The sequence below is a fragment of the Pseudorasbora parva genome, chromosome 15 (genome assembly GCF_024679245.1).
Source record: "Pseudorasbora parva isolate DD20220531a chromosome 15, ASM2467924v1, whole genome shotgun sequence".
NCBI lineage: Eukaryota > Metazoa > Chordata > Actinopteri > Cypriniformes > Gobionidae > Pseudorasbora > Pseudorasbora parva.
Window position 1 is genome coordinate 19873376 of NC_090186.1, and position 23237 is coordinate 19896612.

The following is a 23237-nucleotide window of genomic DNA, read 5'->3' on the forward strand; positions in this document are numbered from 1 at the left end:
CTCTGAAATGACGTTCCAGGAGTCCCTGCGTGACGCATCACTTTTATTAGGCTCTTTTATTCGTCATCAGTTATAAAGGCTACATTTGAGTGTTTTATGTACATTGTGTTGTGCAGTGTTTATTGCATTGTTTTACTAAGCGTCATGTGTTACTATGATGTTGTTTGTAGCTCTTTTAACCTTTAATTTAGCATACATGTGCTCTTCTGTTTATGGTGGTTATATCAGTAAGCTAGGCTATAGTTTAAGGTACAATTCAGATTTTAGTAGTTTAAGCATGATTCAATATTATTTATTTTAATAAAACATAGACTGGTTTAAATTGTAACAAACGAGCGCCAACATACCATCACGTAGTGTCTAAAACGTTGCCAACCTTAATGTCGGTGAATTTCTTGCTGCCAAAGTTGACATTTTATTCTAAGTTTTTTTTTTTTTTTTTTTTTTTTTTTTGCTCCCGATACTTGCACCGCTCATTGCTGGTGGGCATGGAGACCCCTCTGTACCCAGACTGCCGCCACTAGTCGCCCCCAGCGCCACACGTCACATCACGTCCGTACTTGAACTTGAATCCCATTCCATTCTTCAGAGGCAACCCCTGCCACACACACACACACACAAACACACACAGACAGAGAGACACAGGCTCTGGGTCCTCCCTGAGAGGAGCGTGAACGCTAGACGTAATTGCTCGGGTCCTGATTGATCTGGAGAGGAGGTGTTGTCTTCAGAGGTTGAGCCATTCTGCGCTCTGATGCCAAGCGCACATGGAGGACTGTGCCAAAGACTTCGCTCACCTGGCGAGCCCGCCGTCCACGGATCTTGGATTTCCATTATAACTGGACAACAGATGTTTTAGGACTTTTCAAGAAAGAATACGTGCATTTAAAGACAGTGTTCTGGAATCGATGTTGTCAGAGGTTAAATGAGCTGCTGCGAGCCGGAGTGATTTTCTCGCACCGCTGTCTCGGGTTAAGTGGCACTTAGTTACAGCCGAGGACATTTTAGTCTGTTCACAGAGTACAAGTGCAAGTTTGTGCCGCGATAACGACTAGAACAGCCCGCGAGCGCAGTGGAACAGTACCTGGACTGTGGGGGAAAGTTTGGAGAGCTTCGGGAGCGCGCGCATTAGTCCGAGTGTCCGTGAGATGCTGCTGTAAATGCGGGGCGATGTCCCGACGGAAGCAAGGCAACCCACAGCATCTGTCCCTCACACAGAGGGAGAACCTACCGAGTGAGTACAAGACCTCTGTCACCTTCAACGCACTCATCAATATGACAACTTTCTTTTTCTTTCTTTCTTTCTTTCTTTCTTTCTTTCTTTCTTTCTTTCTTTCTTTCTTTCTTTCTTTCTTTCTTTCTTTCTTTCTTTCTTTCTTTCTTTTATATCTAGCAAAAACAGCAATTATTATTTGTTAGACTGATATTTGTAAGTAAACCTGATTTGCTTCTTTTTTTTTTAATGTAAAACTGCCAGTATTACACATGTGCATTACACATTTATGATCTTTAGCTCATAAACCATATATAAGTTATATTTTTGCTAAATGTTATTTTGTGCACTATCCTATTATTAAAGTATAATTTATGGATAAATCTATACCCACAGTTGCGGCCTGCTAGTTTTTATTGTTTAAGTCAATCAATCACCATAATGATACTAGTGCAAATAAATGAATTTGAACAATCTCCAAGTGCTAAACATAATTCATAGATTACAGTTTTCATCCAAAATACTGAGAGACCACCACGCTCATCTGCTCTGTCCCCCTCAACACACACACACCGCACACACACACACACACACACACACACACACACACACACACACACACACACACACACACACACACACACACACACACACACACATGCGCGGCATATCACATTTATTTTATGTAGTTTAAGGCCCAACTTTGCTAAATATTCTGGTGTTCAAAAACAAATTGCTTATACGTTTTTTAATTTGTTGTGTAGTTTTATTATAATCCCTGTTTTACAATATCAGGGATCACATGCATGGACTTTGATGTTGATCATTCAAAACAACACACTCCTTACGTTCATCCTTAATTTATCCTTTTATCTCAAATGCTTTACACACTATTTCCACCAGTAAAACTTTAAGCGCCAAGTACAAAAAAGTTTACTTTTGCTCTAGTTTCTTTATTCCTCTAATTTTTTTAATTTTTTATTTTTTACAAAAAAAGATTAGCTGAAGTGTAGGCTGTGATATAATCTTCATAGCATGTTCACAAGCGTTTATAACAATGATTGTAGCCCAGGAATTGTTTTTTTTTTGCATTAATAATACTTTGCATATCACTGATATGAATTTCCCCGTGCTCCAGCTGTGAAAGAAACTTTTTTCATTCATTTTATTGTCTGACCTCACACATTTTAATTTTAAGCTAACTTAGCAACTTGACTTTTTTTTTTCTCAGTGCTTTTTTCCTTGTTATTCATTTTGGTTTTTCTGGTTTCACTGAGAATGTGGGTACAACCTGAAGGCGTGCCTTTTCTTAAAAACAATATCTGATTCAGAAGTGAGTAGATGGTCTTTACACGTCAAATTGTATGCTGTTAATGATGCTGATGTTGCCGTTTTAGAAAACATAGAGACAGGAGATGAGAAAATGTGTTAAAGGAGTGGGTGGGCTTATAGAGAGCCGGTGGCCTGGTGCGGTTATTTAGCAGATAGTTCACTTATTTCTCCCTCAGAGTTATTTGTTTTTGGTTTCTTTCCAGTTGTAGTGATTAACAATAAATACAAAAGTATCATGCTTACTTAAATATGTATGTTTGTACAGCAAAACCTGCCTAGTGTATGTGCAAATGTGTTGAGCAGAATAATTATACTGTGTCTCAAATGCGTGTTTAGTTCAAACATAATTAGTCTGGCAGTAGTGTGTGTCGTTTGGCAAATGTACAGTTTACATTGTGTGCTCTTTACACTCTATCGCATGTGTACAGAGCGTAAACCGACACTTTTTAAAGTGGACTCAGGTTTGCACGCCACCCTCCATTCCAGCCTTCACGGGCTAGATCATCTCGCCCTTTCTGGGGTGTCTGTCTGTAGGGGAAAACCAAAGTGCCCTCATTTGGCTATGTCAATGCTCTTTGGCACAAAACATGTCAGTTAGCTGGAGGTTGCACAATAGAGAGATTCTGCCCAGAGCGACAGGACCTATAGATCACACTCAAAGAGAAAACCAAGGAACAGGAATATCAACATACTTCCCGACTTGAAATAAACGCGGGGTGCACTCTCCGCCCGCATGCACACGTACAGGTGTGCGCATTAAAAAAGACGAGCCACGACCTAAAATGGCAGGGCTCTTGTAGATGCAAATAGGGGCACTTGAGGAAGTCTTCGAGACGAAACCGCTCATATTTAGATTTCCGCAACGCCGCCTCAGTGAAACTCATTAGCTTTTCTTCATATGAAGCATGTAAACTGTGTGAACACGTATGATTCATTACATGAGTTGTTTGTCTCTGCTTCACAGAGACTTTTGGATGGGTCGCTTGTGGGTGGGGGCCGTCCATTAGGGCCCTTACGGGCTCTTAAAATGTAAAACGATTCTTGCTTTGACTGTTCACATGATGTTTTCCATGATCTTTTAGTGGCCGCTGGTCATCATGAACCACTGGACCACAGCTCCTTTGATTTCTGAGAGTGGAAAGGGTCACATCAGCCTTTTACAACTGGCTGGCTTTTTAAAGGAGTGATTTTATGGTGATGTCCACCCTCTTTGTGTGTGTTAGCACAGCCACTGAGAGAACTTATTTCACAGGCCGTGCGAGCCGAGAGCTGTTTGATGGACGTGTGGTTACCCGCTGATCGGACTCGTTTGACCTGACTTGGCAAATATTATAGGCGAGTCTCTGTTCCGCTGCACAATATTTCGGTTTATTTTATGAGTGTCGTATCTGCTGTTTTGCACAGCTTCAGTGGAGTGTATGTGTGCACGGTTGAAGCTGATAGGGGGTGCTCTAAGTCCTTACGAGAGGGAAAGTGATCGAGAGGGTGGATGTTTGTGAGTGTGTGTGTGTTTTCTTTGAGAATCTGATTACTGCCTTCAGGAAACGTGATAACTGTATTTATAATGGTTAATACCCTAAATTGCTATCTCTCCTCCCAAGTGTATCATTCCCACAACAGGCTCAGTATAAATCTCTTATCTTACGCTAAAGGTAATTAATTCAATTTATTGCAGTATAGACTTCACCCTGGGGAGCAGTAATATAGACGCCGTGCCCACTGTGCTCCTTAACATTTCACGTCCTTACCTCCACTAACTTTTTAAAACAATGTTTGTGGTTGTGCTTCCAAATGCACAGCTTTATGGGAAATTTGGGGGTTCGGAAGAGCCGTCAGTGCACACGTGCGTTTCAGAATTGTGCGTGTCAGTTTGGCACACGTCCAGAAGCAGTTGAGAGTGTATAGGCCTTAAATGAAGATAAGAAACAGGCATTATTAAGCACGTCTGCAGATGGATTTTTTTGTTTTGTTTCTGTAAATGCACCTGGTGAGCCCAGAAATCACAATTTAGCGCGACAAATTATCTTTTCACACACGTCTTGTTAACAGTTCCGCAAATATATAGCACTCACAATCTTTGTGCTGAATGCGCTTGATGCAGCCTGTCATCCGCTGTGTGTTTCTTGAAATAATTATTGCTTTAATTCAGGGCCATAACCATAGGTTTGACCTCAAATTATTCATTATATAGAATTAAAATTATTATGAATCATTATGGATTTTTTCAATGACCAGATCATAAATGTTTATCTTTGCTTTCAACACAAATTCCTCTAATTACTACAGTATTATTAAAATGCGTTTTAATAGGATGACTAGACATGCTTTTTTCATGAAGGTTATTGCCTTTTTTAAGATTTTTAATTTTTAGATTGTTTGTTATGCATATGTATATATCTTTTCAGTATGTTTTTTTTCCAGTATGTATCTTTTCAGGATATATCTTTTCAGTATATATCAGTATGTATCTTTCTCTTTTTACATCAAAAGTGATACCACTACATTTTTATTAGTGTTTTTTATTATTGTTTTATTATTATTCAATATATTATCAGTGTGAGTGAAAAGTTGATTAAAAACATAGATGGATTTCTGAAAATGCCATCCTTTTGTTTTAATAACAGAAGCACTTTAGCTGAATGAACTGTTCAGTTTGTGCAAAACTGGATGATTATTTTTGGATTCATTGAGAATCTGACTGTTCAAAATAGTTGTCATAAGTGAGCTTTTTTCATTAGTGCCCTTGTGAATCTTAAATCAATCTTACTCATCGTTATGTTTCTTTTTTATTTTTGTATTGATTGTTTATTTCCTGATTGGAATTCGATTGCATATCTAAGATTTTAATAATGGAATTTTTTAATCCACTGTATAGTGAGCAAATCTGTAAATCCACAGTATTATTATTTATTGAAATCGTAAGCTGATGATGCATGTAAGTGATGATATATCAGCTTTACTTACTTTAAAGGTTTATGTTTCAGCATCTGATTGAAATATCACTCCTCTCACACATCATCTGCTGTACACCTGTGGCTCCCACAACCACCTTCGTTCTGTCGTGTCCGCTGCTTGCGTCTGGCCTGTTTGGGACTGCGGCGGCCGACGCCTCCCAGCTCACCCTCCGCGCACAGTTCCGTGGCATTGGATGAGTTCCAAGTCCACGATGTTTGTGTTCTCCTCCTTGGCATTACTCCACTGCTCTGCTCTGCGAGAGCTGCAGACAGCCGAGTGTGTGGCAGCGGCCCGGTGTATGTGATGTCAGTTAATATCTGTTGAGATATCACATGCTGCCGAAACCATATCAGGGGTTCCTAAATTTTCCTGTCAGCTGAAACACTTTGACATAAAATATTTACACAAGTCAATTTTTCAACAATTTAATGACACATTCACATATCACGGTTCTCTGATGTTGGTCACATGGCATGCAAGTAAACAGATCAAATAGTAAATCTTTTTTTAAGGAACTGTTTTATTAAAATGTTTTGTTGTTTTATATATATATATATATATATATATATATATATATATATATATATATATATATATATATATATATATATATATATATATATATATGGCTGCATGCCAAAAATTATAGTGCAATTATTTTGTCATGAGTTTGAAAGTGATATGATATTTCATCTCATGTGAAAACTATATCTAAAAGTATATTTCAAGTCAAATCAACTCTCCTTTATTTATGTAGTGCATTATACAATACGACTGTTTCAAAGCAGCTTTACAACGATAAACAGGAAAAAAATGATCAATATTTATTAATTATATTGTGATTGCAGGTTTAGGTTACACTTTATTTTAAGCTGTCCTTGTTACACTGTAATTATACATTTAAGTACTGAGTAATTTTAATCAAATACATGTACTTAAATTTGGGTTAGGGTTAAGATTAGGTTTGGTTTAGGGTTAGTTGCATTATGCAAACTTTATAGTTGTAACATGCAACAAGGACAGTAACACTTTTTATGGTGGTGTAATTACACATTACTACATAACAGTACATTATGCATATACAAGTCACTAACCCATAAACCAAACATAAATTGTAACTCTATAGTAAGTAAATGTAGTTAGTTAATATTGCTATTTGAGTACAATGTAACTACGACACCTTAAAATAAAGTTGGTTACAGTTTATTTTAAGGTGTCATTATTACAGTGTAATTATATATGTATTACTGAGTAATAGTAGGTAACTACCTGTACTTATTAGAGGGTTAGGGTAGGATTAGGGTTTAGTTTAGTGTTAGTTGCATGTAATTATGCATCATTTTCTGTTATTACTATGGTAAGTACATGTGACAAATGTAACAAGGACACAGTAAAGTAAAGTGTTACTATAAAGTGTAACCAAATGACGTGTTACTGTTTTATTCCAATTAATTGTGGAGCCCCATTTTCCCATCTCATTAGATTTACGTAATTATTAGCGTTTCATCAACTCACAAACCCCCTGCAGTTATCTTGGGAAACTCTGAACTATATGATGGCAGAGTTTCTAAATTTAATACAGATCAAGAATATTGTTTTAAATAAACTCTAAATATCAATTTATCAGTAAATGCCCCAAGGGATTGTGGGTCAGCGTGCTGAGTCAAAAATTCAGCAGGAGTTAAGTTACTGTCGCTCTTCCCAGGGCTCCTACAGCCAACCAGTGTCTGTTCAAGAGTGTTTGTCCCTCAGGCAGAGACTGGTGTTGATTTGCTATCGGATCTCATACTGCTGCTGTTTTCTCTCTCTCTCTCTCTCTCTCTCTCTCTCTCTCTCTCTCTCTCTCTCTCTCTCTCTCTCTCTCTGAGTCTGTTTTGTATCTCATTGCGGTTTTGTGTGTTGAGTAAGATCCATTTCGCAGCAAATAGTTGACTGTTTCGTCATCGATAATAGTTTGGGTGTTAAGATGCCAAGCAGGGAATTGATAAAGATGTAGCTGGTTTTCACATGCGAGAACGGCTGTTTGTGGTGCTCCTTAACCACTGTTCCCGACGTGCACCTGCGATGCGAGGCGACCCATGCCTGAGAGCGTATTTTGAGGCTGTTTTGCGGCTTTCGCGAGCGCTAGTTTGTCTGCTGCGATATACCTGTACGGTGCATGTGCACCTCTCCAACATCCGTCCAGCGTGCAGAAAAGTAGACCGGAAACACAGATACCACTGCAAGACTGCGACTGTACAATCTCACACACACACCCTCCACTCATCTTACTGTTCAACTCACAGGTGTTCTCCTATGCTATGTGAGCTGTGAATTTAGCTTTTTGAGGACAGAATCAGACACAGAGGACCATATCGACACATCAGCTCCACAAATAAAAGCTTGAGACAGTTTTGAGATCTTAGATTTGACTTTGTGAATAGCGCTAATAGCGTGAGATATATATATATATATATATATATATATATATATATATATATATATATATATATATATATATATATATATATATATATATATATATATATATATATATTTATAAACAGATTCTATCCAGTTGCTCTTTTTGGACACTTTCAGCTCGCAGTGATTTGTGAGGATAGCTTGCATGTGTGTTGAACACTTTGGTCCATGAAGTTGTTTAAAAGAACTCATTTGTCGTCTACTGTGTGTAGAGTCTACAGTACATACAATTCCCCAACAGGCAAGTTAATCATGTCTGGACCAGTTTGATAGCCAGACTGAAAAACAGATTTGCTTCTCACAATAACTGAAGACCAAAAATCACAGACACACCAATAACAATTTGTCATTTAGAAACCTGACAGGCAATGTAATTAGGTAAACCAACTATTTTAAAGACAGGCTAGCAAGAGCAAAGCATTTGTATGAATTATATAGCACATTTTATATAATACACATGTTAATTCTATAAATTATCCAAATCATAGTAGCCAAATCAAATTTTGTTGCAATATTGTACTGTTTAACGCGGTGAAGCTGCTTTGAAACAATCATCATTGTAAAAGCGCTATATTGATTGATTGATTGATTGATTGATGTTAATTCAAAATGCTTTAAACAGTCATAATAAAGAAAAAAATAAATAAAGTGAAATATAAAATATATATTTTCTCTCTCTAACATCAACTTGGAGGTTTTTTTTTCTCTCCATTGAAATCAAAAGGAGTTTTTTTGAAAAATCTTCATTCTTCAATCTTCAGCTCTTTTACACAAAATGACAATTCACCGTCAAGCTCCATAAATGGGGAAAAAAAACAGCATACAAAGATTGTGAAAACCAGACTGTTACAAATTCCCCACAAAAGCTATGGCATTATTTCTGAAGACTTGGAATATAGTGCTTGATATGTATGATATATATACACCAATTTTCATTTTGCTTTTTTTTTTGGTCTCTTTTAGAGCTTGACAGCCCAAACAAGAGTTTGAAGATTCAACTCAAGATCAGTAAAATCAGTAACAAAAAAAAAAACTAATTCCGCACAGTGGTTAATTTGAGAATGCAAACAGATGTTTTCAGTCCGGACTTGAATGTGGTTACCGTTGGGGAACTTCTGACATTTTTTGGAAATCAAATAATGTTCACCTGCACTTGCCAAACATGGAATGTTGTTCACGCTGTTGTATTTAGTCACACCTATTTTGCAAATCACAAATGACAGCCATTGGTGAATTGTCATATACCTTTTACAACATTGATAAAGTTACAGGAACAGCTTTGATGATTTCCTTTATTGATAATTTGGTATTGACTACATTTACATTTACTCATTTAGCAGACTTTTTTTATCCAAAGCGACTTACAACTGAGGAATACAGGAAGCAATCCATCAAAAAGAGGCGAAAAAACACATAAAGTACCTGAAATCCTAAGTTTTGGACATTATCACAAGCTAGAATAGGGAGGATTTTTTTTTATTTCGTTTTATAAGATGAGGTTAAGTGCTTGCAGAAGAGATTGCTTTTTAAGCTATCTTTTGAATGTTGTCAGTAATTCAGCATTCCGGACGGAGGTGGGAAGATCCTTCCACCAGCAAGGAACGGTGAATGAAAATGCTCTGGAAAAGGATTTATTGTCTCTCTGTGATGGTACCACGATCCGCCGCTCCTTAGCTGAGCGAAGGCTTCTGGTGGGGGATTTAAAACTTGTATCCCGTAAGATTCAGATGAGCAAAACACTATCTTAGACCATAATGGATTTTATCAATGATAAATAAAATGGATATATGAAAAAATATATGAAAAACAGAAAAAGGCTAACTATCAAATTTTGCTGTTACATCTTAAAATTGATTATTACAATCCATATTATTATTATTATTATTATTATTATTATTATTATTATTATTATTATTATTATTAGTAGTAGTAGTAGTAGTAGTAACTACAATGTGCCTAAAAGAACTATGCATCTATTGATATTTTTCCCTCCATCTTTCACGCCTCAGCTGGTCCAGATCATGATGCAGGGGTGGACCAGTGCCCATCGGAGGGCTCCATAGCCAGCCCTGTGGGCGGAGCCGGAGAGAGTGACCTGCTGACCTGCGGTCAGTGTCAAACCAACTTCCCCCTAGGAGATATTCTAGTGTTTATCGAGCACAAGAGGAGACTGTGCCCCGGACCCAGCGTCTGTTTCGACAAACCCTCTGACTGCGACGGCTCCCCGTCCCCCAGACCGCCGCGAGTGGAAGTGTGCCGGAGATCTGGACCCGTGGAGGTTGGGATCCAGGTCACGCCAGGAGAGGAGGAAGAGAAACGACTGACGCCCGCCAGAGGAATCTGCCCCAAGCAGGAGGGCGTCCCAACAGGTAGGTGTTTTACACTGAGGGATGGAGGAGGGGAAGGTTTAATAGTCTGAATCTTGGCAGGATAGAGAAGTCTGTGAAGTTACAAACACAGACACACAAAGATTCTTACTTGTATACTTGAAATGGGTAACACTAAAAGTATTTTCTTGTAAAGAACCTTTTTGCTGTTCTTCAGCTATGTGATCTGTTGAAGAGAGTACATAACTAAAAAACACATTTTGATACACTGTAAAAAGTGCTAACTTGCTATTTAGGTTAATTTGGTAATTAACCGAATTAAATAACATTATTTGAATAAAATCAGTTAATTTAGACGTTATGCCACATAAAGTTTTTTTCTTTCTTTTTTTTTCGGTTACCATTTATTTTTCAGTGAAAATATTACTTTTATTAGATGGTTACTACATTAGTATATTCATGTTATATTACCAGGTTTTAAGATTTTCTTTTAAATGTTTTTGAAAGAATCCACTTATACTAACCAAGACTGCATTTATTTGATCAAACATACAGTAAAAACAGTAAAATATCATTGCAATTTATAACAATTTTTTCCCGTTTGAATATATTTTAATATTTAATTTCATTTTCAGGATTATTACTCAGTGTCTTCAGTGTCACATGCTCCTTCAGAAATCATTCATCATTTGCTACATAGGATTCTTCGATGGATATAAATATAAATAATTTTAAATATAAATCTTTTGCAACATTTTAAAGGTCTTTACTTTCACTTTTGATCATTTGAGTCTGTGCTGAAGAAAGGTTTTAGTGTTTTTTTTCTTTTTTTTTCTTTTTTTTTAATGGTAGTGTGTCACAGTTTCCACAAAAATATGAAGCAGCACAACCTTTTTTAAACATCGATAATGATCATAACATTTTCTTGAGCAGCAAATCAGCATATTAGAATGATTTCTGAAGAATCATGAGACACTGAAGACTGGAGTAATGATGCAAAAATGTTTTGCTTTGGCATCAGGGATAAATTACTGGTACATTTTAAAATACTTACATTTTTAATATTAATACGATTTCACAAAACTGTTTTTCCTATATTTTAGATTAAATAAATGCAGCCTTGAGAATAAGAGACACATTTCAAAAACCAAAAAAGTTTTGACTGGTAGTGTAGATAAGTTTCATGAAAACACATTTTATATAAAAACAAACATCTTTATCAAGCTAATGCGGTCATTCCTATGTAGTATAATCCCTGATATGTTAACTAAGGTTAACATTTGGTCTCAGTTGCTACACAATGATACTTATTTAGCTTGGTAAACAGGGATTTTGTCATTTCAAACCCTTTACTTTTTTCTTCTTCCATGAAACACAAAGAGAGAACTTAGACCAACATGTTCTCCAACCAATACACCTATATAGGTTGTTTGTCACTTCCTTGAAATACGACCCGTAGGAGCGTTTACTAAAGTTGCGCCCCTATCGACAATATTTTGATTAATTAAATAGGACGCACAGGAGCTTTTCTAAAGTTGTGCTCCTAGACTGACAGTAGGACACTTTCATTTTAAAGCATTTTTCCTTTTTATCTGCTTAATATTTCATGTTTTGCATAGCTCAGTTGGTAAAGCATTGCATTACACAGCAACATGTGATCATGTGATCGTGAGTTCGATCTCAGGGAACACGTGCTCATAAAGTGTGTATGCACTATAAATCACTGGGTAGGTTTAGGGATGGGGTGGGTGCAGTTGTAAATTAAAAAATATATATTTTTGCTAAATGGAAATATGACAAATGGTGGTAAAAAGTCCAGACACTGCATTAAAATGAACACGCATTTTGATTGGTAACAATCAGTTCATGACGTCAGACATAACACGACACTGTCATTATTTTTACACCAGCTAGAGGGCGCATGACTTTAAAACGTAAATATAGGTCGTAATAAAGTGCTTGGAAAACGACCTATAGAGTCGTATTTTTTTGGAGGACAGGTTGTCTTAGGCAAAATGGCTATAGGTTTTAAAAAATGACACTATAGTTTCAGTGATATCAAAGCTGATATGAGGGGTTTAAGGTGCCATTTTAAATTAATAGCTTTGAAAGAGAATAGTAATTTCTAAATAACATAATGATACATTTTTATCAGCTCTTCACACAAAACAATTGAATGACTTAAAGGGTTAGTTCACCCAAAAATGAAAATTCTGTCATCATTGGGTGTGTTTACATGCACGTTCTTAAGCCGATTATGCCAAATAAGCCGACAATGAACATGGTCATGTAGACGCGGTAACCTGTTTTCTTTTATCGGAGTAATGTCATAAACGGCGTAAGCATAAACCGGTCGGAACAGGTAGTTTTCTTCCTCTTACCTCGATTTCGCGCTGCATGAAAACGCATTAACCTGCTTTCTGTTGGCTTATTGAAGTGCTCATGTGTGATGGGGGACAAAAACGCAAACTTAGAGCAGATTTAAACGCATCCAGACAGAGCGAGCTAGCGTCTGCATGAAATAAGCACATATATCACAAACGCAGACTCGTTTAAGACCCAGAAAATTGTTAAGATGTGTTATTCTCATCACATGCAGCAGAAATAGAAGAGGTTCAGTCAAAACGCTTTATAACTGCATAAGGGATAGTATGAGGCGTAAATCTCCCGCTGATACGGTGCACGCTTTATTTAACATCACAACTGACGTAACATTTGAAAAACTCAGAGTCAGATATACGGACATTATTATTTTTGACGTCACTACAAGGAGTAACCCAGGTTTATAAATCGTCATGTAAACGCGGTTTACTTGTGTTGTCCGTTTACTGGTTTGCATGTAAACGGGGAAAACTGGTTATTTCAATCAGCTGATTTTTTTGGAGTTATCAGCTTACTGGTGTGCATGTAAACGCACCCATTTACTCACCCTCAAGTTGTTCCAAACCTGTATAAGTTTCTTTGTTCTGCTGAACACAAAATAATATATTTGGGAAAATGTTTGTAACGAAGCAGAGAGAGCAACCAATGACTACCACAGTAGGGGAAAAATTATATGATAGTCAATGGTTGCTCTCCTGGCTTGGTTACAAACATTCTTCCAAATATCTTTTTTTGGGTTGAGCAGAACAAAGAAACTCATACAGGTTTGAAAACAAACTGAGGGTGAGTAAATGATGACAGAATTTTCATTTTTGGGTGAACTAACCTTTTAAAGTCGCCATGAAATCAAATCGGAGGATTCTTGTTTTTATAGAATACTGCAATATTTATTTGGGTTTTATTACTCCCCTGTGCCACTCACATGATATCCACCAATAGCAAAGCAAAGCAAAACAATCCAATCAATTCCTAATGGACAAAATCAAGTCCTACCCTTTCTCATACAAAAAGGTGTTTTGCTCAGATATACTTCATGATAGAATAGAAAAAACGATCACAACTTGTGTTTCATGCTGACTTTAGGAGGACTTGTAATAGTTCAATAAGGGTACCTGCTTTTTAGACTTTTCACGGAGCTTTGCAAGTATGGATCAGCATCCATTTTGTTTGTATAAAACAAGCTCAGAAAATCATCCTTGCATTTTCTTTTGGAATAATAATAATAAACATTAAATAGGTCTGGGATGAAATAAGGGTGAGTAAATGATGACACTATTGTAATTTTTGGGGTGAATATTTGTTTAAGAGTGTAGTTTTAAATGCTTAAGTGTACTTGAGCCATCTGCGTTCCGTGATGGTCTGGGCGCTGTCCATGTAATGTCATTTTCGTCATGAGAAGGGCTTGCAGAAGGCAATGCAGTCCCTTTTTTGTGCAACAGAGCATGCACAAGGTGAATGATGAGACAGAAGAACAATATGGTGGCAATATGCATAGTTGTGATGTGAAGTATAGTCGAACGAGAGTGTGTAAAGTGGGATACAAAACAAAGCAATAGCTGCGTACGAAATCGCATTTTCTCTTGACTAGGTATTTATTTTGAATAAATAAGTACTACACAGCTGCTAAAAAAGTATGTTCCATATAGTATGAATGAATGCATGTAGTATGAATGCAATCTGGACGTACTACATTCGCCATGTTGTCATTCATAATGTGACCTACCAGCATCAGTTGCGTTGCTTCACTGTCATTCATAAATCCTCTCCCATGGCCTCATGGGATAGTAAAGTGTCCATCACTTTAGATTCTTGCCGGAAGAAGTAGGTAATCTGGGTACTTTTTGCTAACTCTTTTATGAGACATTGTCACATACATTTTTTGCGTACAATGTAGTAGGGAAGTATGTGATTTCGGATTCAGTCAGTGTATCCTTTTCCATAATTTTTGTTTGATTCTTGCTCTAAACATTACATGTAATGGCAGATACGCTACTATTCTTCTTCTATACTTCCAAGCGAATGCCCTGCAAATGACATGACTCAGTGCTGCCCTCTAGTAGAGTATAAAAAGCAATCGTATTACGCATATTTCAAACTCGTCCATTCACGCTCATCCACGGTTGACTAAAGCTGTGTGGACCAGACTGTGCCCGAGACTGTGTGGAACGTGGAAAATAAAGTATACCTGGGCCTTTACTTCTGCTTATTACAACATTGACACACACAGATATATGAACACACGCAATACTGTTCACCGGTTCTGACTGAATTGCTTCTCTCAAAAGGTCTTCTTCTTTTGACTTGGGCCTTCAAGAGGGATTAACACCCCTTTGCATGATTTTATTAGAGCAAGACACAGCATCTCTCTCTCTCTCTCTCTCTCTCTCTCTCTCTCTCTCTCTCTCTCTCTCTCTTTCTCTCTCTCTCTCTCTCTCTCTCTCTCTCTCTCTCTCTCTCTCTCTCTCTCTCTCTTTCTCTCTTTCTCTCATCTTTAAGTGAAACATAACAGCCCTGAGTGCGCCAGCAGCTGAAACCAATTCTCCAAGAGGAAAAACTCCAGAAATCCTCACCCGACGTGTTTGGGGGAAATATCATCGTATTAAGAAAAAAAAAAAAAAAAAAGGCTAAGAAAGCCCATTAAAATTCAAGTGCTAAGAGACATAGTGTGGGGATTAATGAACAAGATTCCTTATTCCGAGGGTTAAAGACTCAGTTTAGCGTGCTGGGCCTGGAGGGGCCACATGTTATCTTCCACCGCAGTGCCGCCCACCCTCCTCTCAGCACACACAGCCTGGACAAGGAAATGCTTCACTTGCTAGTCAGAAAATGACAAATAGAGACAAATCAAACACACACACGCATTTGCTGGCCTAAACTACAGTCAGCAGGACCCAGACTTCAGCCTCGTCAAGACTTTTTTTTCTCTTTTTTAAACTAGATTATAAGAAGTTATTAGTTTTCTGTATTTGTTTGAATGTGCCTTTTTAGAGCTCTTTATCTTGAGAGTTATTTATTTTTATTTATTTTTTATCTGAACTTTTTACTGAAGAACTTCAGCTTTAGTTTTGCTTCGTTGACAGAAGTGGCCAAGCCCTGGGATGCAGGAAGGTGCTTTGGGTTTGAATTAAATATTTCCAGAGTATGAAAGCTTTGCTCAACACATTAGATTGCCACTTAACTGTCTTAAGTTTCAGTCAAATTAGATTAAATTTAATTGGGCTAATTAAATATGGAGCTACGGTTGCCTAGAGGCAAAAATCATACATGCTGTGGGCCAAAACGCTAAGCGTTAACCTCTTTACATCTCATCTGGGGATGTTGTAATGAATGCTAAAAATGCCACTTCAATTCAAAAGTGATTTAGGATAGTATGTGTTTGTTAAGATTTGTTAAAGGTATAGTTCACCCAAAAATGAAGCCCATGATTTGCTAACCCTCAAGTCATCCTAGGTAAATTGGTAAACAATTAAAAAAATATCCATATTTAAAACTTTATAAACTGTAATCTCTAACTTCTGCTAACTGTTGTACGCGCGTTCACGAGAGACTTGTCATACGCTGGAACACCAGTCTCTCAGGAACACGCTCACGACAGTTATTGGAAGTTGGAGATTACAGTTTGTAAAGTTTTAAATATGGATATTTGTCTTACACAAACACATTGCTTCACTTCAGAAAGACTTTAATAACCCCTGGAGCCGTGTGGATTACTTTTATGATGGATAGATGCACTTTGAAGCTTTAATTTTTTTTTTTTTTTTAAATATAACTCTGATTGTATTTGTCTGAAAGAAGAATGTCATAAACTACGGAGCCCCGCACATGACATGCAAGAAAAACAAGGTAAATCGTACGCACAATTTCCTATTTCCTTCCCTCGATTTATAAATCGTGCGCACGTTTTACTTATTCGTTCCGTTGATTTATAAATCGCGTGCACGATTTAGCAAATCAAGGGAACAAATTAGTTTAACATGCGCATGATTTAGCAAATATGGAACGAATTAGTAAAACGTGTGCAAGATTTAGCCTACTAGTTTTTTTTACTGCATGTCATGTGCGGGTCTCCATAATATATGTGCAGTATGGTGCATTGAGACAATGAGACCATGCAACTGATTGCGGAAGTTTGAATATATATGCATATGCAAATGAGAATTGAGAATATTTCAGTAAACTTCCATTATTATCTGTTTTTCACACAAAAATATTGCATGGCTTTGGAAGACTTAAATATACAGTGCATGACTTGTACAGCCTTTTTTTATTTTTGGAGCTTAACAGCCCCAATTAATTTTCATTATATGGAAAAGAGCAGCATGAACATTCTGCTAAACATCTCTTTTTGTGTTCTATAGGAGAAAAACAATACAGCAAAGCACCTAAAATAGAGCAAGCTTTATATATATATATATATATATATTACTATATTATAGTATAGCTATTACTTCATATAGTCACATTTTTAAAAATGTGTCTCTATGTCCCCTTCTCTCTGTTCCTATAATATAGAAAATTCAAGTGTTTAAGCTAGCTATTTTTCATGTTATGTTTATTCTATTTTAGATAACAGTTGATAACAGTTGATTTAATGTATCTAATAGTTCTCTAAAGGGATTTATACATCAATTTGTATGCTATTCATGGAAAGTGCACATTACCTGCTGTTTCTGATATGATACCGCCATCATACCAGCATCGTTCATGCTATTTTCAAATCTTTTCCCTCATATCCGAAACTGCCCTTAGTTTCTAATCAATCTCTGAACTATCTCGCTAATCATACTCCATGAGCGCTAGAGAAAGTGTACCGCATCATGCGCTTGTCCTTTCCACCGCTCCTCTAATCACCTAGCATGCGCTCATTTAAATATTAGAGTAGGCTTTAATCATGGAAAGTAATCAGTGTCATGAATATTCATACTGTGCCGGTCTAACAGTCTCATTGTCTCACTCCTGTGCCAAATCGTGTCTTTCTGCCTCTCAGCTGTCTGCTCTGATGGTCCCAGTCTGGTATCAATGGAAAGAAGTTTAAAATAAATACACTATTCATACACGATCCTAAGAGAACAGTGTGTGTGCACGCGCGTGCAGGCTTGTGTGTGTGTTGTGAGAGAGTTTCAAAAGATGGAGAGACTGATCCCTGTTCCAAGTGATGAATATTTGCACAGCGGCTCAAGAAGACGCCATTTGCATAATGACTTTGTAGTTTTGCATTAATTAAATTTGCATATGAAACTGCGTTAATTACCTCTGATCATCTGTTTTCAACATTGCAGCATTTGATGTCCAGCCTTCGGGGTTGTGATTACGGGTTACAGTGGCTGTTTCAGACAGTGTGTGTGTGTGTCAGGGACTGAAGCAAAATAGAAAGTGAATTTGATGAGTCAGTTTCACAGTCCTTTTTTCTCTTTTTTGAGTCCAAACTCTTGCTAATTTTCTGGCATATGAAAACAGCACGTCTGACTTCTGTAGTTAAAAGAGATGAAATGTTTTTGAAGTTTCAGAGCAATTTTTAAAATACACAGTGTCTTCAGTAAACTCAAGGATCAGCTTTTGAATGTTCATGAAGGTGCTATCTCAAGTACTCTTATACAGGAATTTTTTAATGCAACATTTTTTCAGGAGGTTTTTCTAAAAAAAAAAAAAAAAAGGCTTTTTGTAAAAAGAACCACAGGTCCAGCAGTGCAGAGAAACATTGTTCTCTCAAGTTTAAACCATAAAGGAAATTACGCTTATCCTTGACCACAAGACCTCAATATAATACATCTTTCAATATTAAAATTTATAGAACAGTGGTTATCAAAATAAAATAAAAAATAAATAAAAAAATCCTCTGGAAAAATCTTCATATTATACACTGGAAACAATTGTTTAGTAGACAAAAACTTTAACTTAAAATACAACTATTTAGACCAATTTCTATTAAAATGGCTAAATAGGAAAATTGGTTTACACTTCATTTTAAGGTGTCCTTATTACAGTGTAATTATACATTTATTAAGTACTAGTAATATTAATTAACTACATGTACTTACTATAGGGTTAGGATTAGGTTTGGTTTAGGATTAGTTGCATGCAATTATGCATAATTTGTAGTTATAGTAACTACACGTTGCATGTATAACAAGCACACTGTAAAATAAAGTGTTTCTGAAAATGGACAAGTTTATAAATGCATAAGCCACCGCAGAACGGTGATTTACAGTCTTTATAGTTTTGATGTTTGTTTTATGAATGTAAATTGAATTTTGATAGTTTCATGCTCTTGGCAGCCAATAATTCACTGCTAAAAACACATTGTGGTCACACAAACCATATTTATTTGTTCCTCTTCATCCTCTTTTATATATTTTAATGTCGCTTGGGTCATATTTTCTTTTGCTTTGCATAGCTTTGTTCATGAGTTTCGAGGAGAAGAGCATGTCACAATCTGTCTTCATTTTTTCGCCAATAATTGATTTTATTGCATTTTATTATTTGTATTTAGCATTGCTTTCCCCCTGCTGTCTATACCCTTATCCGAACAGATCTGCGACCCATTTTTGTGTCACCACATACCAGTTGAAAACACTGTTATAGATTAAGATCGGTTCATTTTCAACTCAGCAAAAGCAACAGCAATAAATTCTCAACTCAAATTAAAACCAGCACATTTTTACAGGCAATATTAATTATTTTCAAATATGCATGATTTAATTTCGCTGACAAATAGAGGCGAAACTTGCCATTGTATAACCGTGTTTTTTGACATACCTTAAAAATGTTTTAAATGTAAAAATCAAGGCACATGGTACGCCAAATACCACCACACTAATTTTATTAAGGGTTAACTTCATTTTGCAATTAAAACCACATTGAAATGTACAATTCCCTAAGTTTTTATTTTATTTTATAAAGGACTATATAGTTAAAAATTATTGTCTTGAAATTTAAAGCATTTAAGCATCAAAACAATTACACACTTCACCTTTTTGCTGATCTATAAGCCATCAGATCTCATTGGGGTCTCAGATCTCTCTATGTTTGATGGACAGTCCCGCTGTACCAATTTCAGTTTTTCTGACCTCTGACATGTAGCAGCAATACGCAAAGCCATGATGCCTGGCACTTAACAAAAACCATACCCATGATCCCTTGCAACACCCAAGCTATGCCAGCATCTCTGTTGCAGGGTGCCTGTGGTTAGAGCCTCTGGGATTTCAGGCCTGCTTATATTTTGGGATCCATCCAAACGAGACCACCCCTTCGCAGTCTGATTGGTGCTGTCTACCGGCAGGGGTCAACCTGGTCCATGTTGGACCCATTATAGAGCAGGACAGCGCTGCATGTGCGCTCCACGCCGAGCCCTGGAAAGAGTTAAAGTATCCCACATGAAGGCATCAAACGCTCCACATACCACTTTATTGTAGTCATATGGCAACAGATTTGATATTTTTCCTTCCACAGCGGGGAATAAAACTCGCCACTAATTTGGACTGTGAGCGTCGCCACTAAATTTCAACATGTGCTGATGGTGTTGACCAGATGTGTAACGCTTTTTCCCTCTTCCTTTCTATCTCACACTCTTTTGTCAAATTATCCATGATTGGATTCAAGTAAAATATTTTAGAAATTGCAAGGATGGTGAGATGGCATGCCAGTGGTTCATAAACGTTAGATGATATCTGTACTGCTACCAATGGAACACCGCAGCTCTATTTCAAAGCTGTTTTACTGGTCTTTGCCGCTTTAAGCTGGTCAGTATAAGCAGGTATATTGTAATTAAATCAATACGGCGATATGGCTTAGTTCAGTTATAAAATTGCAATGGCAGAGATTTAATAAAATTTGGGCAGTCGTGGATTAATGGTGAGAGAGTCTGACTTGTAACCTGAAGGTTGCAGGTTTGATTCTCAATACTGGCAGGAAATTACCTAACCATCCTGGGTGCCACAACAAAATGGCTGCCCACTGCTCTGGGTGTGTGTGTCCCCTGGCTTGCAGTCTGTGTGTGTGTGTGTGTGTGTGTGTGTGTGTGTGTGTGTGTGTGTGTGTGTGTGTGTGTGTGTGTGTGTGTGTGTGTGTGTGTGTGTGTGTGTGTGTGTGTGTGTTAACTACTTACTGCTCCTAATGTATGTGCACTAACTTGAATGGGTTAAATGCACTCCAAGTATGGGTTACCATACTTGGCCTTCACATGTCACTTTCACTTTATTTTTATGTGCAGCTGTTGATACAGTGCGTACTGTGCACTCATGATACAGTTTTTCATGCATCTTGGTTCACAGTAAAATTAAACTTGAAACTGTGACATAAGCTAAATTTGTGTAAAGGAAACCGGTGCCGCGCTTCACTCTGAAACCCACAGGGCTTATTGCATCAAAAATAAAAGTTTGTGCTTACATTATATATATATCTCAAACGCTGTGGAAATGTGACATACCAAACTGAAGGATATTTTAAAAAATACATATTCTGTTCTATTCGTAACAAAAAAAAATTATGCAGATACAACAATATCACCCGAATCATTCTAGAATGGATAATTGATTATTAATTAATCAATCAGCCTATTGATCTCTCAGCCTGGTCTTCCAACTAAAACCAGACTCATTTTAGGCTGGTCTAAACTGTTTTTCTCAGCAGTACAGTCCTTGTTTATCAGGTCACATTTATTAATAATGCCATTCACTAGACATTGGGATGGCTCTACCAGTAAGATATTACAATAGTCTTGGCACTGCCGGGTGACAAAGTGTTTGCATGGTGAGCTATTTGCCAACACTGACTATAGTGTCACAGTCAGGCAGCCAAGCCACACACATACTGATGCCCAAAGGAGAAGGTTCTTCTGGCGGCTGTCTCAGGCGGACAGTGAAGGATTATCTGTTACGACTCTCTCAAACCTGCAACATGTGCAATCTATCTGTACTTTAATGTCATCTTCCACGTGGCACATGGTTTACTGACAACAAACATTTTACGTGCTTAGTTTAGAAAAGCTCCCGAGTCTGTGAACATTTGAAAGGATGTTAATAAAAACAGTGTGATTATCAAGACGAGATCTTGCAGACTGCACTGAATTATACTGCAGTAAACAGCAGTGTGTTGTACCATTGCTGTGGTTTAGTGTCAGAGTTCGGTGGCAAGTTTCAATTGTCATTGTGTGTGGAGTCCTGCTGGGTGGCACCATAAAAGTAAGGCTTTTAAAGTAATTCTTTCTCATACAACATTACTTTTTTTCTCAGTTCGTTTATTTGCACATACGTTGAAAAAACACAGTTACTGTCTGTGTTTTTTTCAGCATACTCCACCCAAAAGTGAAAATTCCCTGTTCATTTACTCACCCTCATGCCATCTCGGATTACTTTTTTTTCTTCAGATGATTTTTTAACAAAATAATCCATCTCTGTGAGTTCATATAATGCAAGTGTACGGGACCTCCAAAGTTGAAGCTTCAAAAATCACACAAAGAAAACATGAGGTTAATCTACACAGACGATAGGTGTGTGTGTGTGTGTGTGTGTGTGTGTGTGTGTGTGTGTGTGTGTGTGTGTGTGTGTGTGTGTGTGTGTGTGTGTGTGTGTGTGTGTGTGTGCATGTTTTGTGACATATGAGGACACAAATGTGTATAATGACATAGGTATGACATAGGTATTACAAGGAGAGGGTGTAATATGAGGACATTGGCCTTGTCCTCACGTTTCAAAAGGCTTATAAATCATACAGGATGAGTTTTTTATAGAAAGTAAAAATGCAGAATGTTTCCTGTGATGGGTAGGTTTAGGGGTAGGGGCAGTGTAGGGGGATAGAAAATACAGTTTTTACGGTATAAAAACCATTACGCCTATGCCGTAGGTCACAAAAACAAATGTGTGTGTGTGTGTGTTTGTGTGTGTGTGTGTGTGTGTGTGTGTGTGTGTGTGTGTGTGTGTGTGTGTGTGTGTGTGTGTGAGAACAATACTTAAACTTTAACATTTTATTTCCACTTTAGACATTCTACTGACTATAAGTAACTTTGCAACTACACGTCAGTTTATTCTACAACCTGAACCCTCACCCCTAACAGTCAACCGTACACTACAGTCTACTAATGAGAGTTATTTGACGTAGTTGCAAAGTTACTTATAGTTAGTAGAATTTCTAAATTGACCTACTGAAATAGTGTAACCTTTCAAACTTATATTCCAGACAACTGTTATATGTGTGAGTTTGTTTGATGCAAACATCATGATGTGGTCAAACTCACAGGAGATGTGACGGTCCTCTGTGCTTCCACGTCACATCTTGCGCGATTTTCACAACATCGCTATTATGCAACTTCCAAAAGAGTAGAGAATCTTCTGATCAAAACACAGGGAAAAAATAAGAATTAACCAATGATAAAAGCATTGCTTATGCAATTTTCTCAGCTTTTTGTATAAAATTACATTTCATTGATGATAAAAAAGAATGCATGAAGCTTGAATATATTGTTTATTTTAAAAGCAGAGAGGTTCTGTTCTTTATTTTGATATATGGCTTGTTCATTACAACATAATATTCTTTGTGAAAATTATAATAAATTCTGGTGGTGGAAAGAG

The 23237-nt window shown here is 37.1% G+C and overlaps 1 protein-coding gene across 2 annotated transcripts in view; it reads left to right on the forward strand.

The window, feature by feature from the left end:
- The first annotated feature begins 577 nt into the window (after positions 1 to 577).
- bcl11bb (BCL11 transcription factor B b) overlaps positions 578 to 23237 on the forward strand; it is a 42788-nt gene continuing 20128 nt past the window's right edge. Inside the window, exons 1-2 of one of the 2 annotated variants that reach the window (XM_067417316.1) lie at positions 583 to 1234; positions 9973 to 10332. In XM_067417316.1, the coding sequence (XP_067273417.1) occupies positions 1171 to 1234; positions 9973 to 10332 (424 nt within the window). In that variant the 5' untranslated portion in view covers positions 583 to 1170. Of the gene's footprint in view, positions 1235 to 9972; positions 10333 to 23237 lie in introns of both variants that reach the window. The other variant, XM_067417317.1, reaches the window with a different exon arrangement.